The following is a 14,987-nucleotide window of genomic DNA, read 5'->3' on the forward strand; positions in this document are numbered from 1 at the left end:
TATATGAGCACGGACCGGGCTTTCCAGGAGTGGTCCCAACCCTACCGGCCCACGGAAGAGTGCACAACACACCGTCAACAAAGATTAACTTCTCACAGTGCTGCAGAGATGCCTGATTGAGGGAGACACGGAAAATACTGAAACCCTCTCTTGTGTGACGTGCTGGGGATGAGCAGATCTGTGCAGTCAGACTGTTTCAAACTGTCGCAGTGATTAGATAGTGACACCTGTAGAGTTGATAGACCAGTCACAGTCAGCACCTCCATCATTCTCCTCTTCTTCATTTGTACTCTTATCCAGTGGAGGAGGAAACATTCAGATCAATTACCACAATGTAAAAATACATGCAAAAGTGCTGCATTAAAATCCTACTTAAAGGAACAGTGTGTAGCATTTCGGGGATCTATTGGCAGAAATGGAATATACATTAATAACTATGTTTGAGTATAATCACCTGAAAATAAGAATCGTTTTGCAACCAGAAGTGACACTAGAGGGTGGAGCTAAGTACAACCGAATGCTGAATAAGAAATTTTTTTAGGCGACCTGTCAATCACAAGGTAGCCACGCCCTAAACCATCCCCCGCTTTATGGTCTATTTGACTCTAAATGGGACCATAATTAACTAAACGAACATCATGCTGCATTGAAGAAGACTTGAAACTAGCGATTGAGACCATAAACTCATGTTTACAATGTTTACTGATGTAATAAATCAAGTGAGAAGTAGGCTCATTTTCTCATAGACTTCTATACAATCAGACCTCTTTTTGCAACCAGAGGAGTCGCCCCCTGCTGGCTGTTAGAAAGAATGCAAGTTTAAGGCACTTACGCATTGGCTTCACTTTTCAGACCCGGAGTTCCACGCTGTATTTAACTGAAACCATCTGAAATGTTTAGAGGAGAAATCCCTCTGTGGTGGAACTGCTAACAACACATAGACATCTGAAACATGACGAGGGGCCCCAACCAGACAATGCTTTATATTGTAAGGGGCCACAAGCCAGAAAGGTTCGGAACCATCTGTTCATTTTTAATGAACAATATAGGTTGATAAATAAATAAAAATGTCCATTTGTTCTTCATATACTGTTTGCATCTATTTTTTCATTACCAATTGCCTGCACATATATATATGTTTATTACTTAAACTACCTAATTAACTTGTAGTTGTAGGCCTATGTATAAATATACTTGGCCAATAAAGCTGATTCTGATCACATCTTCAGCATCACCCTCCTCATCTTCCTCATTGATCACCATCACTATCATTATCAGCATTTTTCAGCCTGGTCACTAACGTTTTCATAATCTTCCTCATCCTCATCAGCAGCACAACCACTTCCATCACCATACATATCATTGTCATCATCTTCATCAGCATTTCTGTACTTACTCATCATCATCACACTCATTCTAATCATAGCCCCATCATAGTCTTCTTCTTCTTCTTCACTGCCAGTTCTACATACATATCATACTTACCATTACTGTCCACTTATCATCCTTGGCGTCACCATCGGGGTTCAGCTTCATCATCTTCTCTAACCATCATCATCATCGTGCAGTCTGTATGTGTCGCCTATGTGGTCTCAGAAGACAATAAACAGTCTAGCCTTTATTATATTACATATTTGTCAACAATATCTTCCCACAAAAACTCTAGCAATTCATTTGTGGGAAGCAAACTAAGGAGCATGCATCCTTTCCTTCCATTAAAACTCCCTCATTTTAACCCGGCTCAGCTCGGCCCCTTTTCAAAGGCGCAGAATAGGCCCGCCTTGATCTGCATCAATTGTCATCCCGGGGCTCAGGGGCACTTCGGCGGCCAGTATAGCGGGCGAAGTCAGGGCTAATCCCTGGAAAAGGGGAGAATCACGGGAGAGGAGAAAAGCAACAATAACCAAGTCAAGCGTATAAAATGAAAGCGAAATCTCTATTATCACTCCCCGCAATTCCCAGCAAAGTGGTGAAAATCAGGGTTAGTTTGTGATTCGAGTCAGACGCGGAGGGAAGAATATGGGGGTCCCCGCGGGTTGGGAGACTCACACGACGAAAAGGGCAATATTCTGGAGAAAAGGGGAAGAAGAAAGCCCCTCTCCCATCCCGACATAACCATTAAATGCAGTCTGACTTTATGTTGTATAGAGAGGGGGGAACAAGAAAGGAGGCACAGTTCTCCGATGAAAGAATGAGGTTTTTGGCGGATTAGGGACGGCCCGAAGGATGAAGAATAACTTCTGCATAACTTTACAGCTATAGCCTATTTTCTCTCCCCACGCCAAGAGCCAAGTTTAAGGCTGAACCGGCTTGAGTTAACCCTTTTGGGATTGTCCAGTTGGACACTTTCTTTCACAAGGATTCAAATCACAATCTCAGATACCAAACAATCGTTACCTTATATCTTATAAAGGTGCTAATAAAATCATGTTTAAAGGATTTTAAAAATACATTTGGTTACATTTAGAGCTGTCAATGTTAACGCGCTAATAACGCGTTTACACAAATTAGTTTTAACGCCACTAATTTCTTTAACACAATATCGCAATTTGCGATCTTTAGGTAGCGGCCTCAGTTTTAAAGCTAGAGTGAAGATACTGGCATCATATGAAACTAGAAAAATTAAGGAATAAATATATCTTAATTAATAAATCTTGGCGAAAAAAACTGGCATGGCCCTTGACCTCTGACCTCAAGATATGTGAATGAAAACCTTGAGATGAACAGAAACTGTATCACATTAGATAAAATAGATAAAAAAAGATTGAAAAAAGGTAATAAATCGTAATATATCTTATTGCATCTAATCGATACCATGTCATTCTAGCTTGTTGCAAAGGAGACTAAATAACACTCTAAACTTGTGCTAAATGTTGACGAGGAAAAACTGGCACGGCCATTCACAAAGAGGTCCCTTGACCTCTGACCTCCAGATATGTGAATGAAAATGGGTTCTATGGGTACCAACGAGTCTCCCCTTTACAGAAATGCCCACTTTATGATAATCACATGCAGTTTGGGGCAAGTCATAGTCAAGTCAGCACACTGACACACTGACAGCTTTTGTTGCCTGTCGGGCTTGAGTTTGCCATGTTAGGATGTGTGCATATTGTTTATGCTAAATGCAGTAGCTGTGAGGGTTTCTGAACAATATCTGTCATTGTTTTGTGTTGTTAATTGATTTCCAGTAATAAATATATACATACATTTGCATAAAGCAAGCATATTTGCCCACTCCCGTGTTGGTAAGAGTATTAAATACTTGACAAATCTCCCTTTAAGGTACATTTTGAACAGATAAACAGCCCTATACATTACATCTTTGGCCCGCATAATCTAATAATATCATATTTATATAATAATATATCACTGCAGGGACTGTTTTTGTGCAGGACTTTTACTTTTGATACATTAATTTAAGCTTATCCTACTTTTGTGCATTTAGCAATGCAGGACTTTTACTTGTAATGGACTATTTTACATAATTTTATTGGTACTTTTCGGCTACTTAAGTAAAAGATCACAGTACTTCTTCTGTAAAGGCTCTAATGGGTTAATCTTTAGGCTTATAGGGGCCTACAGCTTTGTTCTGTGGTCTTTTTTTCTCCAAATTATCAGCAGATATAGTCTTTTGACCAGTTTCTTCATTGCATGCTGTATATCGTGCACAAAATCACGAGGAGCTTCTTGGACCGAGTCTTGCCACCGCTCCTGAAGGGCTCTCATCATCACCATCATCTAATTTATGGGCCTAATTAGTGATTTTTGTCCTCTTGGTTTCTCTATCTAGGCTATCACATGCTAATGAAGGCATTTTCTGCCATCTGACAATAACGGTCATCTCCAATAGTAATGATATGCCGATTTTACTTGGCGCTCTGCTGATTAGCCCGCAGAGGAAAGACAATCCAAAACTTAGAGAATAATGTGACGATGAGTGCAGACTGAGACTCACCTACAAGCCTATACATGTTATTCTTGCATTCATAATAATAATAGCTAATAAGATGTGTGCTTTTTGTTTTTATTTGTGAAATATTTTTACAGTTTTTCTCCATCGCTTTGGTTTAAACATTCTTAACTTTCTCTAAACTGTAAGTGCAATTGTCACAACTCTATTGCATGTCTGCAAAAAGGTAGTAACTCAACCAAAACACTTCATTCATGCTAATAAATCTAGTTATTGTGTCAGTAAGTTGGCCAATGCCACCAAAAATGAAAAGCTACTATACAATAATATCAGTTTTATCCAGCTGAATGCTGTTTAGATTCCCATTTCAACAGTAGGTCAAAGTTTACTGGGAAAAATCAATACTGTAGTAGCTACACAGAAAAAGGATATGCACATTTGTATGTTTACATTAAATGTATTTGTGTAGCAATGTGTTACAAGTATTGTAAACAGAAAATTCCCTTTTGATCTTTCATATAAAGTCATATACAGTGAACTGAAATTTGCCACAAATTTTTTTCTTTTCCAAAAAAACCCTGCAACAATGAAAAAAACGTGCGATAGTTCAGTTAAAAAACAACAAATTGTACCTCCTCGTCATAGATATTTATATTTATTGGTACGTCTGACAGATTTTGTTAATTGAATGGATAATTTTGCATGTTATGTCTCAAACGATGAAAGAATGTTTAGAAGTTGTGAAGACAATCAGTTTTGCTCAGTAAGACATGTGCAAGTGGTTGTTTTACTGACTCTTTAGCACCAAAACATGTGCAATTTGCTTTGAATGAATGAGAAATTCTAAATCTCTTGTGAACAACAAACTAATTGTTCAGAGATTTGAACTTATTGTTTTTGAAAATAAATATTCTCATTCAAAAATTGAGCCAAAGCGCATGAGAAAAAAATGTTAAAGGTAAAGTGTAGTCCTATACCCAAGTGAGCACAAAAAGATTTATAAAAGCAGGAAAAGGGTTTAGGTTGTAATCATTTCTTCTTTCTGAGAGCCACACTAGAAGATAAAGGAAAGGGGAACATCTGAACAATTAGGTGAACTCTGGTCAGGAGAAGAAGAGTTAATAGTGCCATGTGTGCAGTGAGAGGAGCATTAGAGGCCAGAATCCATATTTACCACTGGAGCGGCGCGCGGGCATCAGAATAGGCCGCTAATGCCGCACGCATCCTCTCCCCCCTTATTTTCATTAGCTCTGATGACTGCGGAATTGATGCGGCCCGCAAGTTATCAAGAGCCACTAATTTCACATTAACGACCATTGACTGCGGTCGCTTGATTCGAGGGGGTTTTTGACAATTATCACAATCAGGATTGGAGCCCAAATCGTTTACCTTGACTCCGTGATTATTTTCTCCCAGAGCCGAGCGCACATTGCAAAATTGTATGGTGTCAAAAAACCCGTAAATAATGAGGAGACCATGCAGGCTGTCTCTGTCCAACACGCACGCACATGCACTCACACATGCACCCCCCCCTTACATAAACTGTAGGCAGTGACCCACACTACCATGTAAATAGCATCAACTCTTCCCTGTTGATAGATAGATAGATAGATTGTAGATAGATACATGTAGATAGATAGATAGATAGATAGATAGATAGATAGATAGATAGATAGATAGATAGATTGATTGTAGATAGATAGATAGATAGATAGATAGATAGATAGATAGATAGATAGATAGATTGATTGTAGATAGATAGATAGATAGATAGATAGATAGATAGATAGATTGATTGTAGATAGATAGATAGATAGATAGATAGATAGATAGATAGATAGATAGATAGATAGATTGATTGTAGATAGATAGATAGATAGATAGATAGATAGGTAGATAGGTAGATAGATAGACAGACAGACAGACAGACAGACAGACAGATATATAGATAGATGGACAGATAGATAGATAGATGAATAGATAGATAGATGGATGATAGATAGATACATGTAGATAGATAGATAGATAGATAGATAGGTAGGTAGGTAGATAGATAGACAGACAGACAGACAGACAGACAGATATATAGATAGATGGACAGATAGATAGATAGACGAATGGATGGACGGACAGACAGACAGATAGATAGGTAGATATCATTATCCATCAGTATAATGGATCCGGAAATTTACTTTAGGTGGAAGTTTATATCTTTATTATTTTTCTAAATAATATTGATGTCACTGATGTGATAATTATCATTATTGTTGTTATTATTATTATTATTATATCATCATCATCTTTATTATTATTATTATTATTATTAGTAGTAGTAGTTTAAACTACTAAACTTTAAAAGTTACATCGAGTATATCAAAATATGCCTTCAAAAGCCACATTGTATGTTGTTTGTAATGTGAAGTTACTGTAGTACTGATCTGATCCCGTGTGATGTACTCTCGCGAGAATTCCAGACAGTCACATGATCACGTTGGGGGAGGAACAACCCGGAAGTCATGGGTTGTGTTGGTGTTGTGTAGAGGAGTGAAAGAAAGAAGAGGAACAGATGCTTTAAAATCTCCGTTTTTCGACCATGTCTCTTTACAAAACCTGTTCGTTTTTGGTTTTCTTACTATTAATACACATTTACTCTTCAGATTCAGCGGATAAAGTGACTCAAACCTCGTCTTTGAGCCCTAATGCTGCTGTAGCTGCTGATGTTATTGGGGTGAACTCGGCTGTGTTTAAGCCCAATGTGGACTCTCTCTTCTCCCTCAACCTGCTCCCCTTCCCAGAGGACCAGGAGATCAGCGACTACTGCAGCGACCTGCTCCAGATCTTCAGAAAGCTGTGTGTCGCCTATGTGGACTGCTTGGTGAATGCCTCCAGACCTGTCATGGTCTGCCACAACTGTTACTCCAGCTATGGCAGCTTCAGGAACACCTATTACAACATATCATCAGACCAGGTACGTGTTCCCACAAATACAGAGTCTATTTATATGTGTTTGTAAGTAAAACTGTGCCTGCTTCAAGAGGACAGACAGGCCTTGTTTGTCTCACGAGTCACGAGTCTTGTGATGTGACTGACTGACTGACTGACTGGTGACACATTAGAGGAAACAAGAATTCCTCTGCTTGACTTGCTTGCTATCAATAGAAAGCTGAGTGTATTTGAACTGTTTAAAATGTGATAAAGTGCCTGTGTGTCCTCTCAGATGGGTCCTGGTAATGTGAGCTGCAGGGACAGCCTTCTGCGCAGTGATCGACTGATGCTGGTTTATCTGCTCTACGTCAACCTGGAGGGCATTTGGAAGAAATCAGCCTGTGACAGTAAGTCTGAATTTAAACTCTGAATTATTGTGATTCTATTTGTGCCTTTGTTTGAACTTCCTTTTTTATAATATTTTATTTTCCAATTTTGTAGTGAACCAAATATACAAAACATACAAAACACAAACTCACAGAAACTCCAAATTCCCTCCCTATCACACCCACGTACAAACTGAAAAAGAACCATACTCAAAAGGAGTAGGCTAGTTAACTATCAATTGAATTAAAAAGGATATAGAAAAACAAATTAAATACACAAATAAAGAAATCATAAATAACGAGATGCGGTGTTCTGACTTATTCAGATGACCAATGATGTATCAAGTCTGATCATTTTGTTATATCAAATCCGATATAGGTGTTGGTAAGGAGTCCATATAGGTTAAATAGGGTTGCCAAATCTTCAGAAAGGTGTTGTATTCATTTCTGAGGGTATATGTGATCTGTTCATTTCTAAAAGCCATCTAGGTATGAGGAGATGGGAATCAGACTTCCATGTAATTGCTATACACTTCATGGCGATGCATTTATTTCTAAAAACTTTTTTTGAAAGTTTCTTAAAGGTGTACTAACGACTGTGAAATTCCCTAATAAGCAAATTTGCGGATCCCTTTGTTTGAACTTCTGACTCACACACACATTATGGGTATGCATTTGACTACAGAGGTCAGAGTGCAGGGTCAAGAAGAGGCAGTTGGGTGCAGTGTTTTTCTTTAGGGTGCTTTAATTAGAGCGGGCTGTGGACACACTGGATGTTGCAGCAGAGATAAAAACATGTGACTCGTTTTTCAGTGGTGGAATGTAATGAAGTACATTTACTAAAGTACTGTACTTAAGTACAATTTTGAGGTACTTGTACTTTACTTGGGCATCTCCATTTTATGCTACTTTATACTTCTACTCCACTACATTTTGCAGGCAAATATAGTATTTTTTATTCCACTACCTTTATTTGATAACTTAAGTTACTTTACAGATTAAAATTATGAATACAAAATATGTATCAACTCATAAAATATGACATATTACTATAGGTTAAGCTACCCAGCAGCATATTAGGGTGGAAAAGCTACAAGCTGCAATGTTTAAGTGATAGTCACACATAAATGCATCAGTAATTATAATCCAGTAATATAATATGTATTATTCTGAAAGTATATTTTGATGCTTTTTTTCTTTTACTTTTTTGGATATTGAATGCAGGACTTTTACTTCTAAAAGAGTATTTTTACACTGCAGTATTGTTACTTTTACTCAAGTAAATTATCTGAATGTTTCTTCCACCGTTGCTCATTTTATTAGATTGACCTTTCAGCTATCAGGATAGCCAGTGATACCCATAGCAGCTTGTGACTTTATGAGATAATTGCATCAGATTTGGTAGATCTCCACACTGTTGTGAATGTGACAGCATGATTTCCACATGCAAGAGTATTTAGTCTGTAATGATTATCTTCATTATCCATTAATTGATCATTCATTTGGTCTATAGGTTTTTAAAATGTCAGAAAAAATAGTGGAAAAAGGTCTGTACAATGTCCTAAAGCCCATGGTGATGTCATCAAATAGCTTGTTTTATACGACCAACACTCCTCTAAACACAAAGATACTCAGTTTACTATCACATGCAACAAAGAAATGCAACAAATCCTGACAACTGAGACGGTGGAACCCTAAGCAAAACATTTATTAGAAAAAATAGTGCAGTTTTATTTCCTGTCAATCAACAAATGATTTAATGTACTAATTGTTTTAGCTGTAGTTTCTTTCTGCATACACCTTTTTCGCTGACAGTAAGCAGGAGCGGATTTAACAATTAAAACGGCAACTAACGATTTTTTTTATTTGTCGATTAATCTGTCGATCATTTTCTCGATTAATCGATTAGTTATTTAGTCTTTAAAATGTCAGAAAATGGTAAAAAATGTGTTTCCCAAAGCCCAAGACGACGTCCTCAAATGTCTTGTTTTGTCCACAACTCAAAGATATTCAGTTTACTGTCATAGAGGAGTAAAGACACCAGAAAATATTCACATTTAAGAAGGTAGAATCAGATAATTTTGAATTTTTTCCTTAAAGAAATGACTCACACTGATTAATCGATTATCCAAACAGTTGGCGACTAATTTAATAGTTTACAACTAATTGATTAATCATTGCAGCACTAAATGATTGTTTGTATTGTTAAACCTGGTTCAGATCTTGGATAAAATAGGGGAAAGTGACAAAACGCTATTGTGCATCTGATTTAATTAATTTGTCCACTTTTCTTGAATAAACAGACCTAACTGATGGTTGTTTTTACTTCCTGTTGTGCAGATTGCATCGCTCCGGGATTCCAGAGCCTGACCAATGACACGCTGTACTTCATGAACACTCTCAACCAAACACTCACCTGCTTTGAGAAGTATCAACAGGTACGCCATCAATTAGGTGATGATGTCTGTCTGTCTGTCTGCAATGACTTTAAGTTCAGAAGTTAACGAGGATGTCTTTTGTTCACAGGGGAACCACACAGAGCTGTGCAAAGACTGTAAGAGCAGCTACAGAAGCCTCAATGAGATTTACGGCAGAATGGAGAACAATCATACTATGTGTATTGACATAGAGGATGCGGTATGTATGTCAGGGAATTATAAAACTCCTCTTTAAGATGGTAAGAGAGAAAACTGCGCCCCCTAGAGGAATCTGTAGATACTAAAGGACAACAACTCACCAACTTTTAGCTGGTGACGAGATAATGTGCTCTGGAAATGTTTCAACAATGTGTCAAAACACATTCATAATATTTGATTAAAACAGTTTTTTGCTGTCATGTCATGTTTTAGCCTTGATTATGAGATTAAATATTCTTTTCCACGGTTTAGTTTGGTCTTACAATATCTCGATAGTTGCTGATTTCATATTAGAGGGTGTTCGTAAGAAAAACTAGTAACATTGTGTGACAAAAATTTAAAATTGTGCTTGGATCTTTGATTCAGGAATGTGATCAGAAATGCAAGAAACTTAAAAAAACAAATACAGAAACTCATTAAAAATTAATGAACACAGTTTGTTGTGTTTGCAGGATTAAATAGACTAAACATGTGAGGGTTGAATTAATAGCGTCCTGTGATTGTGCTCAGCTAAAGTTTATGTTGCGTTTGGCACTTTGCCTCGTTTCAGATGAATGTGACTCGCAGACTGTGGAGTAAGAAGTTCAATTGTTCCTTCCCCCGCGAGGAGACGGTGCCTGTCATCGCGGTGTCCAGCTTCATGCTCTTTCTGCCCATCATCTTCTACTTGAGCAGCTTCCTTCACTCCGAACAAAAGAAACGCAAGCTCATACACCGTGAGTAACCAGCTTAATTCGCCCATTGTCACACACAGAGATTTTTTGACGGGGTTTTGAGGGGTCTTTGTGGAGGAAAGGGGGGGTTGACTGACTGTGATATTAGGGTTTGGCTGGGACGGAGGAAAGAGGGGATAGGGGGGGGTTCTAGGTTGTTCTAAAGCATGGTGGGGTTGCCTCCTGCAAACCTCTGGATCATAGACGAGGTGGGAGGATTTATTTTTGTGTGGATGATGGTCGAAAGAGGGCGTTTCCCAAGACTGAGGAGGACGGGAACTTCTTTTATTTAGGAATTGGGGGTACTGTTGAGTGCACAACAAATTGTACGAACTGATTTGCTCTTAAGTAACACATACAAGTGATTTAAGAGAACTTGTCAATTTCTTGTAGTTAGAATTTTCTCAAAATTTCCAGACCTGTCGCACGAGTCATGTACAGATAATCTGCCTTTCTCTTGCAGCAGGAGAAAAACACTTATTTGACTTGAGAATTATAATTCCTAATCTGAATGAAATTGGAGTTTAAATGTGTTTCAGAAACAGGAGAAATAAAGATAAATAACTAAAATAAACTTAATAGAATATTGATATTCAGTTGATTATCACCAACATCATTATGTCTTGCCAATCTACTGAGAGGTCTGTGTGTGTTTTTTCTTTCTCTCAGGGTCTTTATTGATTGGTTGATGTCCAGGGGCATTTGTGAAACCGTCTTACTTGTATTAGACTAATCTAAGAGCTAAATTACAGCTGGCCTAACACTACAGATCGGTCTAAAATATCTTTGTGAAGCCGGTCCCAGGGGAACATCCTCCATTTGACCTGACAGTTTAGCATCACTACTGTCTAGGCTCATATTTTCTCGTCTCCATGACTGTCACATCTCCTCGATCGCCTCCCGTCATGGACTAATGTTTTTATGCCTTCAAGTTGGCAACAGTCGTGGCCAGAGGCATGATATCTCAGGAATGCCTGAAGCGAATTTCTTCACACTTGGTACAAACGTCCACTTGGACTCAAGGGTGAACTGATTAGATTTTGGTGGTCAGTAGGGCTGCAACTAACAATTATTTTCATTGTTGATTAATCTGTTGATTATTTTCTTGGTCTATAAAATGTCAAAAAATTGTGAAAAATGTCAATCAGCGTTTCCCAAAGCCCAAGTTGACGTCCTCAAATGTCTTGTTTTGTCCACAACTCAAAGATATTCAGTTTACTGTCATAGAGGAGTAAAGAAACCAGCAAATATTCACATTTAAGAAGCTGGAATCAGAGAATTTGTACAAAATGACGGCAATGAAGGCAATTAATTTGATAGTTGACAACTAATGGATTAATCGTTGCAGCTCTAGACAAAGTTCAATGTCACTGTGACCTCACGGCCGTCCCATTCTCACGAACGCCTGGATGGAATTTCTTTAAATTTGGCACAAACGTCCATATGGTATCACGGATGAACTGATTTGATTTTGGTGGTCAAAAGGTCAAGGTCACTGTGACCTCACAAAACACATTTTTAGTCATAACTCAATAATTCATATGCTTATTATGACAATTTCACTCAAATGTCACTCAATAGATTAAAATGATGAAGTGATTAATCATTTAATGTAAATTCTGTGTCTTCACAGCCAAACGGGCGAAGTCATACTCCACTCTGATGAACATTCAGGACAAGCTGAGCTGAAGAGGAGACATGTGATGACTGAAACGGAGGACGGCACTCTTTGTTTTAGAAGTTATAAACCTGGGAGAAGATTTGACTCTTCATCGTCTGGTGCCTGAGGTTTGAGTGTAGAGGACTCAACAACAGCATTCCCTGTGAGGCTGTGATACCGATCAGTATTCAGAGGACTTCAAGGATCTAGATAAATGAAAGTGAAATACTTTGGGCACATTAAACATTATTCTTCTCAAAATGTAGTAAATCATGTTGAAACACATACAACAACAAAATATGCAGAATTCATATTTTCATAGATTTTCTAAAAAAACAAACGAATGGAAATTGTACACAGACTGTTTGGATCTGCCTCTTACTGCCATAATTTGAGATCTGCTTTATTTGGTGTAATTTTGGATCCATATTAAGCGGCTCTGTGTTTGAATCAAAGTACAGACGTAGGCAAAGTTGTTGGTAACGTTCCGTTAAAGAGAGAAAAACCCACAATGGTCACTGAAATAACTTGAAACTGACAAAAGTAATAATAAATAAAAATGTACTGAAAATGAACTAATGAAAATCAGATATTGTTTTTGAATTGTGGTTCAACAGAATCATTTTAAAAAACAAACTAATGAAACTGGCCTAGACAAAAATGATGGTAGCCCTAGAAAAGATGTAAAATAATGTGACCATAGGGACATATTAAACTAAGGTGTGTCCTGTAATTAGCATCACAGGTGTCTTCAAACTTGTAATCAGTCAGTCTGCCTATTTAAAGGGTGAAAAGTAGTCACTGTGCTGTTTGGTGTCATGGTGTGTACCACACTGAACATGGACCACAGAAAGCTAAGGAGAGAGTTGTCTCAGGAGATCAGAAAGAACATTATAGACCTTCATGTTAAAGGTAAAGGCTATAAGACCATCTCCAAGCAGCTTGATGTTCCTGTGACTACAGCTGCACATATTATTCAGAAGTTTAAGGTCCATGGGACTGTAGCCAACCTCCCTGGACGTGGCCGCAAGGGGAAAATTGATGACATATTGAAGAGACGGATAATACGAATGGTAACCAAAGAGCCCAGAACAACTTCCAAAGAGATTAGAGGTGAACTCCAAGGTCAAGGTACATCAGTGTCAGATTGCACCATCCGTCACCGTTTGAGCCAAAGTGGACTTAATGGAAGACGACCCAGGAGGACACCAAATCATAAAAAAGCGAGACTGGAATATGCCAAAATGCATATTGACAAGCCACAAAGCTTCTGGGAGAATGTCCTTTGGACAGATGAGACAAAACTTGAGCTTTTTGGCAAGTCACATCAGCTCTATGTTCACAGACGAAGAGATGAAGCATCCAAAGAAAAGAACACTGTACCTAATGTGAAACATGGAGGAGGCTCGGTTATGTTATGGGGCTGCTTTGTTGCATCTGGCACAGGGTGTCTTGAATCTGTGCAGGGTGCAATGAAATCTGAAGACTATCAAGGCATTCTGGAGCGAAATGTGCTGCCCAGTGTCAGAAAGCTTGGTCTCAGTTGCAGGTCATGGGTCCTCAAACAGGATAATGACCCAAAACACAGCTAAAAACACCCAAGAATGGCTAAGAACAAAACATTGGACTATTCTGAAGTGGCCTTCTATGAGCCCGGATCTAAATCCTATTGAACATCTGTGGAAGGAGCTGAAACATGCTGTCTGGAGAAGGCACCCTTCAAACCTGAGACAGCTGGAGCAGTTTGCTCACGAGGAGTGGGCCAACATACCTGTCGACAGGTGCAGAAGTCTCATTGAGAGTTACAGAAATCACTTGATTGCAGTGATTGCCTCAAAAGGTTGTGCAACAAAATATTAAGTTAATGTTACCATCATTTTTGTCTAGGCCAGTTTCATTAGTTTGTTTTTTTAAATGATTCTGCTGAACCATAATTCAAAAACAATGTCTGATTTTCATTAGTTAATTTTCAGTGAATTTTTATTTATTATTACTTTTGTCAGTTTCAAGTTATTTCAGTGACCATTGTGGGTTTTTCTCTCTTTAACGGGACGTTACCAACAACTTTGCCTCCGTCTGTATATCTAACTTTAGAAACTACTAATCAGATGCTTGTTCATGTTGCTGCACAGATCCTGGCCTCTCCTTCCTTTCAACTCGTTAACAATCTTCACGTTGTTCAGCAGCATCCTGCAGCCTGAGACGCACAGCTGGCACTAGAAAGAGTGAGTGGCTTCTGTGTGTGTGTGTATGTGCGTGTCTGAGTGTCTGAGTGTGTGTATGTGCTGTACTTATGGGTTGAGAAATGGGTTTTCTGTCTCTAATGTATGTCCAGACAAGAGCTGCAAAAAAGGAAGCACTTGATGTCCATTAGTGGTGACATGTATCTGCTGTAAGAAGAGGGGGTGCACACCGGTGGGGTGGGCTGGGGGGGGTAAATAAAGACATTACACACATAATGTAAGAGCACTCCAGAGTAGCACACTGTGATGTTACCTGTTTTCCAGTCACTGTTTTTTTTGCGGTTGCATGAAGCTTTTAATGCGCTTTGTTGTCGTTTCCCACTGATGTTTAACTTAATTTGTTAAGGGGTTTCTGACTGCCCATGACAGCGAAATCTCATTTATGTCTCCTTTTATGAGTGTTGAATTGATGAATTTGCCCATTAGAAATGCATTTGCTTGCTGTGAAGTAATGTAAGACTTAATTTTGAATGCATAAAATACAGAACAAATACATATTTTTATGTCAAAAACA

The 14,987-nt window shown here is 38.4% G+C and overlaps 1 protein-coding gene across 1 annotated transcript; it reads left to right on the top strand.

The window, feature by feature from the left end:
- The first annotated feature begins 6,401 nt into the window (after positions 1–6,401).
- On the top strand, positions 6,402–14,987 carry ostm1 (osteoclastogenesis associated transmembrane protein 1). Its single transcript, XM_074615360.1, has 6 exons — positions 6,402–6,878; positions 7,128–7,242; positions 9,562–9,659; positions 9,748–9,858; positions 10,408–10,573; positions 12,204–14,987. Exons 1-6 carry the CDS (start codon positions 6,504–6,506, stop codon positions 12,257–12,259), a joined length of 921 nt encoding a protein of 306 aa, XP_074471461.1. The 5' UTR covers positions 6,402–6,503; the 3' UTR covers positions 12,260–14,987.

Source organism: Sebastes fasciatus, chromosome 18, assembly GCF_043250625.1.
Source record: "Sebastes fasciatus isolate fSebFas1 chromosome 18, fSebFas1.pri, whole genome shotgun sequence".
Classification (NCBI taxonomy): Eukaryota; Metazoa; Chordata; class Actinopteri; order Perciformes; family Sebastidae; genus Sebastes; species Sebastes fasciatus.